The 18247-nt window shown below is 41.1% G+C and overlaps 1 protein-coding gene across 4 annotated transcripts in view; it reads left to right on the top strand.

Annotated features, from left to right (window-relative positions):
• RBBP5 (RB binding protein 5, histone lysine methyltransferase complex subunit) overlaps nt 1-17021 on the top strand; it is a 124513-nt gene extending 107492 nt beyond the window's left edge. For 2 of the 4 annotated variants that reach the window (XM_077295085.1, XM_077295086.1), the window contains 4 exons: nt 2365-2434; nt 10693-10922; nt 11680-11871; nt 16228-17021. In XM_077295085.1, coding sequence (XP_077151200.1) covers nt 2365-2434; nt 10693-10922; nt 11680-11871; nt 16228-16256 — 521 coding nt within the window. In that variant the 3' untranslated portion in view covers nt 16257-17021. The remainder of the gene's footprint in view (nt 1-2364; nt 2435-10692; nt 10923-11679; nt 11872-16227) is intronic. The other 2 variants (XM_077295087.1, XM_077295088.1) reach the window with 1 other exon arrangement.
• The last annotated feature ends 1226 nt before the right edge of the window (nt 17022-18247 follow it).

Below are 18247 nucleotides of genomic sequence, written 5' to 3'. Positions count from 1 at the left end.
TATAGAGCCACTGAGTGGAAAGCCAGGTCTTTTAACATATTCAGCGAGTAAGAGATTGTACATTATGTAGGTTTTTTTTTATGGTAAAGGAAGCTGCTAAAATGGAGCTGACCTCTCAGTATTATGTGTATACTGCATGCAGGGTGTTGACAGAGCTGAAGTGCAGCATACTGAGCAAAGTCTGAGCCCAAAATCCTGCCTCCTTGTTTTTTGTCTTGATCACTTGTAGTCTTGATAATTCCCTGAAAATGTTTGAAGTGCATGAGTTAACCACTTAGAATTATTGGGTGTACCATTAACGTCCCAGGAAGGATGTCATAGTATATCTAAAAGATGGCACAGGGTCCATGGCAGGGAGCTTGCAGTAATCAACAGCATAGCTCTTGCTACAACGCTCAGGATCAAAGATTACTACCGTATATACTCGAGTATAAGCCGAGATTTTCAGCCCAAATTTTTGGGCTGAAAGTGCCCCTCTCGGCTTATACTCGAGTCATGATCGGTGGTGGGGTCGGCGGGTGAGCACTGTCATATACTTACCTAGTTCCGGCGTTCCTGTCGCTCCCCCTGCCTGTCACACTGTCTTCGGTGCCGCAGCCTCTTCCCCTGAGCGGTCACGTGGGACCGCTCATTAGAGAAATGAATAGGCTGCTCCACCTCCCATAGGGGCGGAGCCGCATAATTAATTTCTCTAATCAGCGGTGCCGGTGACCGCTGACAGAGGAAGAGGCTGCGGCACCGAAGACAGGCAGGGGGAAGGAGCGGGACGCCGGGAGCAGGTAAGTATGACATATTCACCTGTCCTCGTTCCACACGCCGGGCGTCGCGCCAGCTTCCCGGCGTCTCTCCGCACTGACTGTTCAGGCAGAGGGCGCGATGACGCATATAGTGTGCGCGCCGCCCTCTGCCTGATCAGTCAGTGCGGAGAGACGCCGGGAAGATGGCGCCGAGGAGCTGCAAGCAAGACAGGCGAGTATGTGTTTTTTTTTTTTTTTTTATTGCAGCAGCAGCAACAGCTATGGGGCAATAATGGACGGTGCAGAGCACTATATGGCACAGCTATGGGGCAATGGTGCAGAGCACTATATGGCACAGCTATGGGGCAATGGTGCAGAGCACTATATGGCACAGCTATGGGGCAATGGTGCAGAGCACTATATGGCACAACTATGGGGCAATGGTGCAGAGCACTATATGGCACAACTATGGGGCAACGGTGCAGAGCACTATATGGCACAGCTATGGGGCAGTGGTGCAGAGCACTATATGGCACAGCTATGGGGCAATGGTGCAGAGCACTATATGGCACAGCTATGGGGCAATAATGGACGGTGCAGAGCACTATATGGCACAGCTATGGGGCAATGGTGCAGAGCACTATATGGCACAGCTATGGGGCAACGGTGCAGAGCACTATATGGCACAGCTATGGGGCAACGGTGCAGAGCATTATATATATGGCACAGCTATGGGGCAACGGTGCAGAGCATTGTATATATGGCACAGCTTTATGTGGAGCATCTATGGGGCCATAATGAACGGTATGGAGTATCTATTTTTAATTTTGAAATTCACCGGTACCTGCTGCATTTTCCACCCTAGGCTTATACTCGAGTCAATAAGTTTTCCCAGTTTTTTGTGGCAAAATTAGGGGGGTCGGCTTATACTCGGGTCTGCTTATACGCGAGTATATACGGTACTTTGACCCCAGTTGTTTTATTTATTTTTTTTTTTTTTAAATATAACTATTCCCAATGAAAACAACCCCTCATATGGCTACAAACTGGCATGAGGGTGCAATTCATAGAAAACTAATGCAACACCCTGTATCGAAGATGGCTTAGATTCTAGACTTTTTTCTAATCTTGCATTCATTCATAACTGCGGCATCTAAATGGATGGTAATAGAAGGGGTTATCCTCTCTATTAAGCCCCTGAAATGTCATCACAAGTTGGGACAAGGCACCCGGGGTTGGGGCTATGAATGCCTCTCAGGTCTGCCATCAACCTCAACCTGATTGTTGCCTTTATGAAATTTTGTAAAAAAAAAAAAAGTTGCAATACCGATTATGCATACTTTTCTTATATTGTAAGAGAATATTTTCATTACATTTACCCCAAAATTATGGCAAATAAAAAATATTACCAATTAAAAAAAAACCAAAAAAGTTTTCATTCAGCTACAGGGGGTATAACAGTGATAAAAAAATATAAATAATTGCTGTATTCTCAAGATCCCAAATAGCTTCATCTTAAAAGGTTACAGAAATAACTATCCTCGTATGTATGGTAAATGACACTGTAAAAATGTGTGCAAAGTCGCATGATTCCAAATTGTGTTAATATCCACTTCCTGATATCCAGGTGGAGATGCAGCGGAAGATGAAGAAGTGGATGTGACTAGCGTGGACCGCATTGCAGCTTTCTGCAGCAGGTACATCACTGTTTGTAGATATACATGTGAATAAGCATACGTATGAGTTTGCGTGTGTATATATGTATGTACGGTGGCTTGCAAAAGTATTCACCCCTTGACATTTTTGATGTTGTGCTACCTCACAACCTGCAGTTTCATTTTTTTTATTTTGAGGATTTGCATCAGTTCAAGTACAGAACTTGCCTACATCTGTGAACATTTGGTTTTCTTTTTATTGTGAAGCAAACAACAAATGGGACAAAATAACTGAATACTTCACTGTGCATAACAATTCATCCCCCTTCGTCCATATGCGGTCTGCACACACATTGTATTCATTGATGGTGTGCACATGCCAGTTTTTTCACACACACACTTGTGCTTCCATGTGCTGCTTACAAGCATAAATCAGCTGCTGGCAACGGAGCAGAATGCTGCGAGGGTAAGTGTAATTTTTTTTTTTTTTTTCTGATGGGGCCATACATACTAGGATCTGGGTGGAGGACAATCATACCAGGATGCTAATGAGAAATCAATATTCATTGCCCTCCACCCCATGGGCTTGGAATGCAGTGAATATTCATTTCTTTTTAGTAGCATGCACAGGCATTAGCCGCAGCAGCCAGCTCCTGCCTATGTGACCCGCTGCTCCGCCGATTGCTGCTCTCCCACCTCACCACCACATCCAGGGCCAGTACATTCGGGCTATAAGACGCACCTCCCATTTTCCACCACATTTTTGGAGGAAAAAAGTGCATCTTAGTCTGATAAATACGGTAACACTAAAAGAAACAGGGATTTTATTTTGTGAAAAAGATGACCATGTCCAGGGGAGAGTGGAAACCGAGGCTGTACAGATGTCTTCGCAATACGAACCCAAATTTTTGAGTCAGAGCAGTACAGGAGATCTAATATCCTAGCATGCACAATCTGGTAATCCCACCCCACCAGCTTCCTTTGGACGAGACAATACACTTCCCTTTATCCTGAGACGGTTGGTGGCCCATACAAGGTTGTTAAAATTATTTATGATTTTGATCAAAAACGAAGAAGGTAATTGTAATGGGATAGTATGTAGTAAATATAGTAATTTTGGCATTATAGTAATTTTAAGGATATTAATGCTGCCAAACAAGGAAAATTGGGCTCTGTTCTTGGAATTGAGGTTCTCCTCTAGCTTGGATAAAAACGGGAAGAAAATAAGTGCAAACAGCTTTGCGAGGCCTGAGAGAACGAGTGCCCAGATAGCTAATAGAGCAGTTTGAAAACCATTTTAAGGAGTAGTTCGCTCAAAGTATCTACCAACTGCTGGGGTAAGGAGACGCCAAGGGCTTCCGACTGGTCAACATTTGTTTTAAAATTTAACCAGTTCCCAAAACTCTACAAGTCTGGCATCAGGGAAGGTAATAAAACGTGTGGATTTGTGATGTAAATCGACACAACATCAGCTAATGCTGAGCATTTATATTCCCGTCCCCCAATTCTAATTCCCGTATGTCTAGGTTAGAGCATATCGCCTGCATAAGATGTTCCATTATTATGTACAAGAGGGGGGATAAAGGGCACCCCTCTCTAGTCCCATTCTTTATAGTAAAGGGTTCTGGGAATGAGTCATTCATTTTTAGTCTAGCAGAAGGGGAATTGCATAGGGCAAGAATTTAGGAAAGGTGGGCCCAATCCAATGTGTTTTTAGAGATTTTAGAAAGGGAAGACCCGGAAATACTGTTTAAGATCTTCTCGGCATCAAGTGATAGGATCATAAGGGGGATTTTTTGAGTATTAGGACAATACTTTAAAATCATGGATATTATTGATTATGCTAGGTCTCTTCCAGAGACAAAAACAACCTAATCTGGGGGGATCAAGGTGGCTAAATGAGGGTTAGTCTGTTAGAGTATTTTGGCATAAAGTTTTTAGATCCACATTTAACAGGGAGATTGGGCGAAAACTCTTACAAGAGTGAGGATCTTAACCAGGTTTGGGTATAACTGCTATATGAGCAATTGTGGACTGTCTGGGGAAAGGGGAAGAGTCAGAAATAGAATTGAAAGTATTTAGTATTATGGGAGATAATTGTTCAGCAAAGGTTTTATCCAGTTTAGTTGTAAAGCCATCAGGGCTCAGGCTTTTATTGTTTGGGAGACTACCTATTATTTCTAGAATCTATCTGAGAGAACGGGGCTTCCAGGTCAGTTATGTTAGAGCTCAACTTTTTAAAAGGAGAGGGCATTGAGGGGAATTTTCCTACCGGAGTCGGGAGGTTATATAGTTTAGAGGAATAAGATCTGAAAATGTCAGCAATATCTTGGGTGGTGTTTACTAAAGTGTCACGAGGGCCCTTTATACAAGGGATGTGATTTTTGAATCCGTTTAGATTTTAAAGCCTTAGCAAGCATCTTCCCAGGTTTATTCCTAAATTCTATACATTACCAAAAATAGGGGAAGGTCCAATACTGAATTAGTCACCTCCAATCACTAAATTCAACTCATCATCATCAGAAATAGCTGATGAAATACAGAGGCTAGGACAAATATGAATAAAATGAATATATTTTTATTGACAATAATAATACATAAACACTTACATAAAAAAGACAAGGGAATTTCAGTAATTACGAAATAACTAATGGTCACATATATGTAAGAATATTTCTTTTCTATCTAAATAGATCAATCTAAGCATAATTGCTACCACTAGAAAGATTTATTTCTCATGAGCGTAAGTATATATTATATCTGCATATGACACAAGTTTTTAAAGTGCTCAGTGCTGTGCACAAAATATTTCTAATTATTATATGTATACATCGGCACATAGTATTACTCTACTTGAGATATATAAATAAAGTGCTTTATACTACTTTACCATGCATTCATATAATCCAACAGCAAATAATCAACAGGCACTACATAAGGTGCTCTGTGCTGTGCAAAATCATAAAATGCTTGGTACTTAATAGCAATGCATGTGACACAAGTTTTTAAAGTGCTTCGTGCTGTGCACAGAATATTTCTAGTAATTGCATGTACACATCGACACACAGTATGACTCAACCTGAGGTATATAAATAAAGTGCTTTATACTATATTACCATGCATTTTTAGCATCAAACAGCAAATAATAAACAGGCACTATATAAAGTGCTCTGTGCTGTGCAAAAATATGAGATGCTTAGTGCTAAATCACAATGCACTTATAATAGACCCCAACAAATAATACAGCAAGCACTATATCCAGTGATCCATGCTGCACAGAGGGTGCCTGTTTATAAGACATATATATAGCTCAGTGAAAACAGGAAGAGCTAAGAGCTGCAGGTGCCGAAAAAATGACCGTGCCTCAGCCTATAAATCTTACTACTTACATTTAGAAGACCATTAGTGACCCCGACAGCGCCGTTTCGCCATCATGGCTTCCTCAAATGGGGGCGTATTCGTGTGTTCACTAACCCGTGTTTTTAAGCCCACATAGGGCATGTATCCGCAGCTGATTCCAATGTCGGCATTAACGGCGTTTAATTGCGCATGCGTCGTTTCTCGGATTTCTCCTCATGAAAAGGTGACTTCCCTTGCCGCGCACCTGGAACGCAGGCGTGGAACGCACTGCATCCAGCAAAGGGCGGGGTGGGAAATCACGGAGTCACCCCAAACTGCGCATGCGCTGGCCGTATGCCGAATAAACCGAGGAGAAAATTCCCAAAAGAAGAGAAGAAATAGAAAGAAGGAAGATGGAAACAATGAAGGGATATCCCACCAACTATAGTAATCAATGATCCGGTGCCGAAAAACGGGGGTGAATGTAGTGTAAACATAAAGTGTAAAACTATGCGCAAAAACTATATAAAGTGTGTGCCTACCTTCAATTTGTGTGACTAACGCAAAAATATTAATAATTAGCCAAGATAACAGTGCATAAGTACACATAAATGTGCACATTTGAAAATAAGCAAATAATCTTATATGGTCCAGATAAAGCTAGTATTATCACATGTTATATGGACAGGATGTGAAGCTATATATTAAACAATATAAGGTGTATATCTACCTTAAATTTGTGAAAAAACTAATAATTATTAATAAATAACCAAAATATCTGTGCATAGACATACATATAAGTGCACCTTAAAAATCAACAAATAAATACTTGTTAACAAGAGAGAACTAATATTGTCACATGTTATGTGAACAAAGTGACTTTATTGTCACAAAATTGTGTATCTTCCCCAAAGTGAGACATTTCCAAGGATCAGGAGTTCGAATTTTCCAAATATTTGCTAGAGAGGCCATCTCACATCCATCTTCCCAAGCAGAATAAGTACTTCAAATATATAGTTCTCACTTTCTAAAAAAATCCAGAACAGGAATAAATTAAGATTAAAAACACACAAACACATGTAATTAAAACTTATGTAAAAAAGGACAGGAATAAAGGAAAAATTCCTTTAGTATTATGGGAGATAATTGTTCAGCAAAGGTTTTATCCAGTTTAGTTGTAAAGCCATCAGGGCTCAGGCTTTTATTGTTTGGGAGACTACCTATTATTTCTAGAATCTATCTGAGAGAACGGGGCTTCCAGGTCAGTTATGTTAGAGCTCAACTTTTTAAAAGGAGAGGGCATTGAGGGGAATTTTCCTACCGGAGTCGGGAGGTTATATAGTTTAGAGGAATAAGATCTGAAAATGTCAGCAATATCTTGGGTGGTGTTTACTAAAGTGTCACGAGGGCCCTTTATACAAGGGATGTGATTTTTGAATCCGTTTAGATTTTAAAGCCTTAGCAAGCATCTTCCCAGGTTTATTCCTAAATTCGTAGAATTTGCTAAGACCAATTGGTGTGTCCTCCTATGGGAGGCGTCCAACAAACGTTACTCGCCTCTATTCTCTCCCCAAGAAGGTTTCTGAGAGTCTCTGTGTATGAGCTAGTTTGAGCTTAGACATTGCATTAACCCCTTAATGACTGTCGGTACGCCTCCTAACGGCGGCAGTTAAGGGTACTTATTCCTCAGCCCTGTTTTTTAAACGGTGCTGAGAAATAAGTATATAGCGCCTCTGTGTCAGAAATTCTCTGGTGTGTTGGCTACCGGGGGTAGCGGAGACCCCGGAGAACATAATTCGGATCAATTTTTACTGACCCCAGTGTTGCAATCACAAAAAAGTCAGATTTCCCATTTAATTTCTCTCTCCTCTGATGTGCTAGATCAAATCAGAGGAGAGAAAAATGGGGTCCCCCGAGCCCTCCCAGTACATCTGGTGTCCCTGGATTTCCCGGGTCTGTCCCCTGGCCGCCGGCGTCTTCTTCTGGGAAGTAAATGGCTGGTGCATGCGCAGTCTACCCCCCGAGATCTGCTGGCCGGCACTCGGCAGCAGCAATAGGAAATTTTTCCTATTGGTTCATTTTGATCACTGTGATACTCATGCATTTTGGAAACAAAACAAATCATGAAGACCAATGAGATTAAAATGGAACTCTTTGGCCACAATGGTCAAAGGTATGTGTGGAGAGAAAAAAGCGCACAGAATTTCATGAAAAGAACATCTCGCCAACTATTAAGCTTTGTTGTAGATCAGTTATACTTTGGGGCTGTGTTGAAGCCAATGGCACAAGGAATTTGTCATGGGTAGAGGGAAGAATAAATTCAATAAAATTTCAACAAATTCATGATGCAAACATAGCACCATCTGTAAACAAACTGAAGTTGAAAAGGCTTCTACAAATGGATAATAATCCTAAACACAAGTCAAAATCCACAAAAGGCTACCTCAAAAGGCGCAAGCTGAAGGTTTTACACTGGCCCTCGCAGTCCTCTGATATGAACCACATCCATCTGTGGCTTGACCTCAAAATATCAGTGCATGCAAGACGACCCAGGAATTTCACAGAACTAGGAACATTTTCCAAGGAAGAATGGATGAAAATCCCTCATACAAGAATTGAAAGACTCTTGGCTGGCTGCAAAAGCATTTACAAGCTGTGATACTTTTCAAAATGGGGTGCTACTAGGTACAAACCATGCAGGGTGCCCAAACTTTTTCATCTGCCTATTTTCCTATTTGTTTTTTTATAACTTGTTAATGATCTCAAATCAGCTGGCACCACAGTCACCAAGAAAACCATTGCTAGCACATTACGCCATAAAGGTTTAAAATCCTACAGTTCCCGCAAGGTCCCCCTGCTCAAGAAAGCACATGTGCAGGCCCGTCTGAAATCTGCCAGTGAACACTTGGATGATTCTATGAGTGACTGGGAGAAGGTGTTGTGCTCAAGGTGAGACAATAATTGAGATCTTTGGCATTAACTCAACTTGCCATGTTTGAAGGAAGAAAAATGCTGCCTATGACCCAAAGAACACCATCCCCACTGTCAAGCATGGAGGTTGAAACCTTATGTTTTGGGAGTGTTTCTCTACTAAGGGCACAGTACTACTTCACCGCATCAATGAGAGAATGGATGGAGCCTTGTACCGTAAAATCCTGAGTGACAACCTCCTTCCCTCTGCCAGGACATTAAAAATGGGTCGTGGCTGGGTCTTGCAGCAAGACAATGACTCAAAACATACAGCCAAGGCAACAAAAGAGTGGCTCAAAAAGAAGCACATTAAGGTCATGGAGTGGCCTAGCCAGTCTCCAGACTTTAATCCCATAGAAAACTTATGGAGGGAGTTGAAGCTCCGAGTTGCCAAGCGACAGCCTCAATCTTAATGATTTAGAGATGAGCTGCAAAGAGGAGTGGACCGAAAGTCCTCCTGACATGTGCGCAAACCTCATCAACTGCAAAAACATCTGACTGCTGTGCTTGCCAACAAGGGTTTTGCCACAGGGATCAAATACTTGCTTGTTTCTCACTGCAAAATGCAAATGTATAACATTTATACAATGTGATTTTTCTGGATTTTATTTTTGATATCCTATCTCTAAATGTTAAAATTAACCTACCCTTAAAATTTTAGACTGTTCATGTCTTTGCTTGCGTTGAGAAACACGTGATGGTGTCTCCGCAGCTACTCTACATGCATTTGTCAGTTGGCAAACGTACAAAATCGGCTAGGGATCAAATAATTATTTCCTTCACTGTATATATTATATATATATATATATATATGTATGTATGTATATATAATTTTTTTTTTTAACCAAAGCTTACTCCCAAAAGTTTTCTGAAAGAGGTTCACTCCTTTTAAAGGGAAGGTGCCACCAGTTTTCTTGTTTGTTTTTTTGTGAAATTAAGCTTAAAATAGTAAATAAAATGTATTAATGCAATGTTTGCACTGTTTGCAAACATTTCTATATGAAAAATATTATATATTTTCTTACAAATATATATATTGACCACTAGGGGGAGCATTTTCCGTTTTAGACCTCAAGCAGCTATAGTGAGACTTACCAGCTTTACTGTTAGCTGGAAAATCTGGGCAGTAACTGCTGACATCAGCATTTCCCTCCCCTTTTGGGTGGTCTAATATCCCTGGGGCAGAATGAAGAGCAGCATCACTGGGCAGAGCCATTTTGTGTGTGACTGCCCTGTGATCTGCTATCACCAGCAGTTGCTGCATCAGAAGCACAGTTAGTTTATGTGGTGTGTATGGAGCAGCATTGTCTGTGCAGAGCTGTCTGTGACTCATCCCTCAGTAAGATAAGAAGGAGCTCCAGGTCTGCAGTGAATGGCCAGGCATTGTGGAGGGAGGGGAGAGATACATTGTATGGCTGAGAGAGGTATCAGGTGTCACCTCTCTCTGCAGGCTGGGAATGCAGCTTAATGGAGTGAATGGAGCTCCTGTGATAGAGAGTAAGTGGAGCTGGGCAGAGAGCACTGGGCTATAATAAAATGGCTGCTAGTCACACCTACAGCAGTGAGTTGTGCAGCCCACAGAGGCGTGCCCAGCTCACTGCTAACACCTCTCCAATGTTATAGATAGGGTCCTCGCCGGTCTATTATCTCCTATGTCCATGGGGTGCTGTAAAATGACACTGTTAGTGTCATGAACTGCTGTGAAACCAAGATGTCAGCCCCCAGTTCCTTCTTTAAACACATATAACACACGAAATCTGTTTCACATGCATTTAAAACTTGGTTATAGCAGCATGTTATGCTACATTACAGTGATTTATTAATAATCTACAAACGCGGTACCTTACCTTTAAGCTTATCTTGTCTTGGACATATTGTTCAATGCAATTATGCTGGGTAGCTGGTAAAATTGCTGTGATAACTATACCCAATTATTTTATACCTTCAGACACAATAATGTTAAAAATATATTTTATTTTTTTTTCTTGCAGTGATGAAGAATTAGAAGATACAAAAGCACTTTTATATCTTCCCATTGCTCCAGAAGTAGAAGATCCTGAGGAAAATCCCTATGGACCCCCTCCAGATGCAGGTCAAATGCCACTGACCGAGGATGGGACGGGAACAGAGAAGAAGCGACAGGCCTCCTCAGATGGTGCACCGCCCCCAAAGAAGAAACCAAAGACCACAATGGTTGAGTTACAAGGAGTGCCCACTGATGGTAAGTGCGAGGTCCATACATCAGTGTGGATTCCCAGCCTCCTTTCTAATATTGGCTGGTCATAGATGAGCGATGCCATACAATACATGGAATATGGCTTATTTTCACTGGAGCTTGTTACTGTTTGATTAAACATCATTCCCATTGTGACTTTAGTCTGTACCTTCCTTGATATTGGTAAACGTTTGTTTATTGGTATTAAGCAGTGCTGGGAAAGTGGGGACTTTACTCCTATTTTTCATGCAGCAAAGCTAAGTAGATCTTTTTTTTTTTTTTTTTCTTATGCCATGTACTATAATTATAGAGTGTGTGTGTGTATATGTATGTATGTGTGTGTGTGTGTGTGTGTGTGTGTATATATATATATATATATATATATATATATATATATATATATATATATATATATATATATATATATACTCTAAAAAAAATAACCCTGCCAATAATACACATTGACTGCCAGATCTGTATCCTTGTAAGCATCTAAGCTTTAATGTTAGTGATGCACATCTTACTTAACTGTGTAAATTTATGCCTTTCAATCCTTTGCTACGTATTGCCTAGAAGTGGCAGCACCCTTATAAGCCTTTGTTCTCGGTGAGCTGAACATGCCTGCTGATGGAGGGGCACGTGACGAGACACATTCACCAAGAACCTCCATTGATGAGAACGTATTTGCGGGTTGATGATGGCTGTGTCTAGTTGTCTGTTTCACTTGCAAATCTCTAATTTCTCCACATTTATCTGATGACAGAAGTTCACCCGCTGTTGGGAGTTAAAGGGGACAGTAAATCCAAGAAGAAGCAATCTGGACGACCAAAAGGAGCTAAAGGTAAAGAGAGAGATTCGCCATTTAAATCGAAAACCTTCATGGGTGACAGGGGCATGCCTCTGGATTCAGCAATGAAAGGCAAAGCTCCGAGTGAGCTGCCACAAATGCTGACAGGTAAGCACTTTACAAATAGGTGCAGAACCCCAATACTGCTCCCTGTGGCTCTGGCTTCATGCAGCTGACCTCCTCTTGTAAACACTCGTCTTAAACCTTTCACACCAGGTGGGAACCATTTCCAACTTCAGATAGAGTACTCTAACTACAGGAGGGTTGCTTGTAAGGGAAAGCAAGATGCTTGGGTTTTATGTGCCAAATATTTTTTTTATATATTTAGATTTCCATATATCCTCATCTGGTAGCATTTCTCATTTTATTAAGCGGCACACATCTATAGCCAGTACGTTTCAGCAATTCTCATCAAACACATGGTCATACAGTTCCCCTGCTAATGATTGGTTTAAGACTAAAGTACCCTTGTTGTCTCCCACTTTGTAAAAAGTAACTGAAATTACCCCTCTGTGTTCTGATAATTGTGTAGTAATATGTAATGGTTTCTTATAAAAGGAGCTTATGTGATGGGCAGGCTTTACATTGAAAGGGAGCAGGAATTCTGCAAAATATTAGGAGACATCCTACAATGGCACAAAAGGGAGAGTGGCCTTGTCTCAAGAGTTTACAACCTCGGTCGTGTTAACACTAGCATATGCAAAATTTACTTATACTTACTGTATATAAAGACATCTGCTCTGTGAAGCGCCCTCCAATTAACCTTGCTGTATTCGGCTGAATCTGAGCAGAAAGTATAGCCCTGTACACTTCTGAATTCATCCGACTGCTTCTGTCTTCAGTCACATCATCAATAAACACTATTGACCCAGTGCGATTGGAAGCCATGCATGTCCATTTCACCTCGCTGCCTCCACCATGTTTTACAGAGGATGTTGTGTGCTTTGGATCATGAGCCATTCCAAGCCTTCTCATTATTCTTCTTCCCATCATTCTGGTACAGGTTGATCTTTGTTTCATCTGTCCAAAGAATGCTTTTCCAAAACTGGGCTGGCTACTTTTATATGTTTTTTGGTAATGTCTTATCTGGTCTTTTTATTTTTAAGGCTGATTAATGATTTTGCCCCCTGTATTTGCTCTCATGAAGTCTTTTCTTTATGGTAGTCATAGGTATTGAAACACCTACCTCATAGAGAGTATTCTTCACTTGAATGGATGTTGTAAAAGGATTTTTCTTCACTATATGGACAGGATCCTACAATTATAACTGTTGTCTTCCTTGGATGTCAAGGCCTTTTTGAGTTGCCAATGTCACGACACAACTGTCGGGTGACCCGAGACCAAGAGCTCCTTCCCTGTCCCTAACACTAGGGGAAGCCCTAGCTCGCCCTATTGCCTGGGATACTTCTGAAGGTGAAGATGCCGGGGCCTCCACCCTTGCCTTATCTTCTGAGTCAGCCCTCTGTCTGCTCTTCCCCCACCCAGGGAAGAGAGGTGCTACTGTGCACCGTAATACACCAAAGAGAACAGAAAAAAAAGCAATCAAAATAGTCCAATATCATATAAAAATGATAACTTTATTGAAAACACTGCATAAAAGAACAGATAAATGGGGCAAAAAGTGCATAAGTGCTTACAGAGTTGCTCAGACGCAGGAGTATATGCGGGTGGTCTCATAGAATCACCTAAATAGTCATCAGAAAATAGTCATAGGCACAAATGATAGCGCCAAGAGACCATTAACCCCTAATATATAAAGTGTTACCCAGTACCATGTAAGAAGACACAGAACATGGCTGAAGAAAGTATTTCACTAGAAAGACTGATTTTAGAAGAACACAGCACTCTTAGTCTGTGGTGATGTTGGTGCCCAAGTCAGGTGTCCAACCCATCAATATAAAATGTAACAAACTTGGCACTCGCTATGTGGAAAATACAAACCAAGCAACAGTCACACATTACTCTTCCAATTCTCCTTCTCATATGAACTCCTCTCCTTCCGTTAGCCATGCAGCAAATGCCAGCTCTGATGAGGATTAGTAACAGAGCCCAGATTATACGGAGGAAAGGAATAGCTAACCGAGCTCAGCTGTGAGCACAGGGATTACCAACATGGCTGATTACCCCGTTGTGCCAGAAGAAATAAATACATTTAAAATGAAAGCGAAGTGCTTCTTCTCAGCGCCGGAGTAGGAGCAAACAGACGCTGCGGTCTTCAGGCTCCATCTGTTGCGGCAAACCCGTGATCCCTAAACTCACGAGGGCGCTCTTCTTTTTGCAGAATGTGCTAGCCTGTTGATTTGGCCACTGCTAACAATTCTGCTATCTCCCTGATCAAATTTTTTTTTTTTTTTCAACCTAATGATGGTCTGCTTCTTTCCATTGAGAATTCCCTTGACCACAAGTTGTTGGTTCACAGCAACCACTTTCAGATGCAAATGCCAAATTCGGAATGGGCTCCAGACCTTTTACCCATTTTAATGATGATGGATTAGTGAGCGAATAGCCCATGCAGCGTATTAAAGAGCTTTTGAGATAACTGTCCAATTACTTTTAGTCCCTTTTTTAAAAGAGGCTCCTACATATTAAAGGACTGTAAGGCCATGGTCACACTATCCGTATTTGGTCAGTATTTTACATCAGTATTTGTCATCCAAAACCAGGAGAGGAAGAATCATAGGAAAAGTATAATAGAAGCACATCACCACTTCTGTGTTTATCACCCACTCCTGGTTTTGGCTTACAAATGCTGATGTGAAATACTGACCAAATACTGACAGTGTGACCGTAGCCTAATTCTTAAACCCTTCCTTCAATAAGGATGTTATTAACCTCAAATTTAAAGCGGAGAGTCTGCATTTTAAGCCCATATTGCTTGTATAACTATATCTTGAATATGTTTTGGTAAGCAGCTAAAATGCCAAAACTTGTCACTGTCAGAATATTTCTAGACCTAATTGTATCAATACCTCCTCGTATGTAAAAAGGAATATGTCTGACGGTGAGACATGTAATGTTGTTCCATAACACTGGTTGGGGTTGGGGTAATGGGCTCATAATGCAAGATATACAGCAGATCCATGGATAGAAGAAGGTTGATAAAGCAGAATAGGAGTATAGTTGTGGTAATGAGTACTCACACACTAGTAATGTAGGTTATAAGAAGAAAGCTATGGCTGTGTAAGAGGGGCAGGGGAAAAGCATATGTTTTAAAAATGATAGACTAGAGCAGAATATTGCCTAAAGGTGTTGTTTGGCTTTAAGCTACAAGCTTGCAGTCACTTTAAGTGAATCGTCACACTGTGTGCACTGGATGCGATGAGGATTCTCTGGCGGCATGCGCATGACTCTTAGGTTTCATTTTCATACATGCATAGATGGGCACAGCTTCTCTCTGCAAGTGTATTGAGCAAGTCCAGACAAGTCTAGTCAGAATGTGGATTGAACTACGGGTAAAAAAAAAAAAAGAAGAATCTGTTTCAGTATCTCGTTGTGGATAGTAAAATAATGTAGGTGATGCATTCCTTTTTAGGAAATCTTTTTCGGTAAATATCTTTTGGTGTCTAGAAGACCTTCTTGAACACTAGAAAATCATTACATATGGTGCCAAGATGAATCAAGACAAAATCTGGCCTCCATTGTGGATTACCATGGAGAGGCATAATGTAAGATTTTTGATCAGGCACTGAGTAAATTAATGTTACACTAATTTTCAGTCTCCTGTGTTAGAGGCTTTGGCTAATAGCTTTTGAGAGTAGACTGAAACCTGATCATTCAGTTTCTTACTCATACCCTGCAATAATCAGACATCGGTGCAGGGAAGTGATAGAATGGTGCCGCTGTGATTCACAGACTTGATCACAAATGAAAGAGTTTAGGAATTCAGTTATAGCATTTCAAGCATAGCACCATTCAAATCCACAGCCGTTTACTTAGAATTTGGGCAGTGACCAACGAATTTAATCGTTAGATATTCATATTAGTCGCTGATCAAAGAATCTGTTTATCAGAAGATCATGTAGACTGGACTTCCCTAAAAAAAATTTAAAAAAAAGTTTCATATTCATTTGGTAGTTTAATCTGAGGACGTATAGCCGGATAATTGATGAAAAACCTTTATCAGTAGAACCATTTAGTTTGTAGCAGTGTTACTGGACTGTATATATGTGTCTGAACTTGGCATTAGTGAGATCCAGAGGCTCCTGTGCTTTGCTGCTTCATCCCTCCTGCTCATGCCTTTGCTAGTTTAAATTATTCCCTACTTTTCATTTGTATTGGTTACATAGTCGTCAAGTGTAAAATTTAGCATTTCTGGAAAAACAAACTCAAAATATATAACAACAAGACGGCATTGAAAATAGAAGAAATCTAGATTTTACCATTTGATGACTTCATAGCCATTGCTATTCAAAAATGGAACATCTTCAAGTTTCACTTTTTATTTCTTTGTGGCTTATCTTTTAGGTGGAGGTGCCATCTCTGAGCTGTTGTGAGAAGACGCTTTGGATCTGGACCCTTTTCCAACTTGCCATAATGGAGAATTCTACAGACTTTTCATTCATATGGTCCTATCCAAGTGAAATCACAGGATATTTTTATCTGGACTTATTGCGTCTATTTTTTTTTTTTCTTTTTGTTCCTCCAATTATCAACATTATTTTAAATAGACGTATTTCTGTGAATCTTGCAGTAGTTTTGTGGATTTGTACTACATTTTTAAAAGGCAAGTTCAGTTTTGATGTGAAAAGTTGCTTCCTTTTAACTCTTTAGGAACAGACTACAAACTGGATGAAAGTGTTTGATTGTAGTCTGTTGCTATGGAGATGGAAGGGAGCCAATCTCCTAAGCGAGAACTTGCACTTCAGAATCCTATTTTCTCCAATGTGTCACTGGGAAGAACTTTCTCGTCTCTGTTTTTTTTACATGGCAGAGAATTCCTATTGTACTGAAGATAATTTGGGGCAGTTTACAGAATTTGAGACGTTCCTGCCCTTCCAACAATTGTATCACTTCATATTGGCCATCACTTTGTGTGAGGAATGAGAATACATGCCATCGTATCTGTTTTTAGAAAAGCCAGGATTATTGGTACTGCACTGGAAAGGAAGATGTTGTAATTTACCTTGTGCTTCTTATAGTGACATTTTTTTTTTTCAATACTTTTCATCTTTATTTTCCTATGTAGATACATTTTGATCCCATGGATTTCAGTTTTACCATAGCTGCTGGGGAAATAAACTTTTTTTTTTTTGTCTACATTTAGCTCTGTTTATTATTAAGTTGATCTTCAGTTTTTGTGATTGCAGAGTTTATAACTGATTTTAGTATCAAACATATATGAACTTTTTTTTATTTTATTTTAAAAGGAATCGACAAGAGTTTCTCACATGTGGATCTAAATCTGTCTTTGACTACAAAGAGGTATAATGACACAGGTCTGGCTACCTTGCGTATATAAGGATGCAATCAAAAGAACAAGACGGGAACATTTCACATATAAGACATATATCATCATATCATATAGAGATTAATAATACTGTATATCCAGGTAGCCCAGATTGAGCGGATATCCGAGACTGACAATTTTTTTTTTTCCCACATGTGTCTAAGGCTAGGTTCACATTGCGTTAATGGGTGTCCGCTAGCGGACTCCGTTACATGGTGCAATTGTCGCAATTAACGCTATGTAACGGGTCCGTTAGTGCACCCATTGACCGCAATGTACTAACGGGTCGCTAACGCTAGCGATGTTCCGTTATTCTCGAACGGACCTCGAACGCTGCTTGCAGCGTCCGAGGTCCGTTCCTCGCTAGCACAGATCGGGCATCTGCGCTAGCGGGATTGCCAAACGCGATCCCTTTTGGGACATTGCATTAGCGCAATCCGCTAGCGTATGCGCTAAACGGATTGCCCTAACGCAATGTGAACCTAGCCTAAAGACCCCGTCACACATAGCGATTTACCAACTATCACGACCAGCGATACGACCTGGCCGTGATCGTTGGTAAGTCGTTGTGTGGTCGCTGGGGAGCTGTCACACAGACAGCTCTCTCCAGCGACCAACGATCAGGGGAACGACTTCGGCATCGTTGAAGACAGTTTCAACGATGTCGAAGTCCCCCTGCAGCAGCCGGGTAACCAGGGTAAACATCGGGTTACTAAGCGCAGGGCCGCGCTTAGTAACCCGATGTTTACCCTGGTTACCAAAAAAAACAAACAGTACATACTCACCATCTGATGTCCGTCAGGTCCCTTGCCGTCTGCTTCCTGCTCTGACTGAGTGCCGCCGTACAGTGAGAGCAGAGCGCAGCGGTGACGTCACTGCTGTGCTGTGCTCTCACTGTACGGCGGCACTCAGTCAGAGCAGGAAGCAGACGGCAAGGGACCTGACGGACATCAGATGGTGAGTATGTACTGTTTGTTTTTTTTGGTAACCAGGGTAAACATCGGGTTACTAAGCGCGGCCCTGCGCTTAGTAACCCGA

The sequence above is a fragment of the Ranitomeya variabilis genome, chromosome 3 (genome assembly GCF_051348905.1).
Source record: "Ranitomeya variabilis isolate aRanVar5 chromosome 3, aRanVar5.hap1, whole genome shotgun sequence".
In the NCBI taxonomy this organism is placed as follows: domain Eukaryota; kingdom Metazoa; phylum Chordata; class Amphibia; order Anura; family Dendrobatidae; genus Ranitomeya; species Ranitomeya variabilis.
Note: the sequence above shows the minus strand (reverse complement) of the source record. Positions and strands in the feature narration are given on the sequence as shown.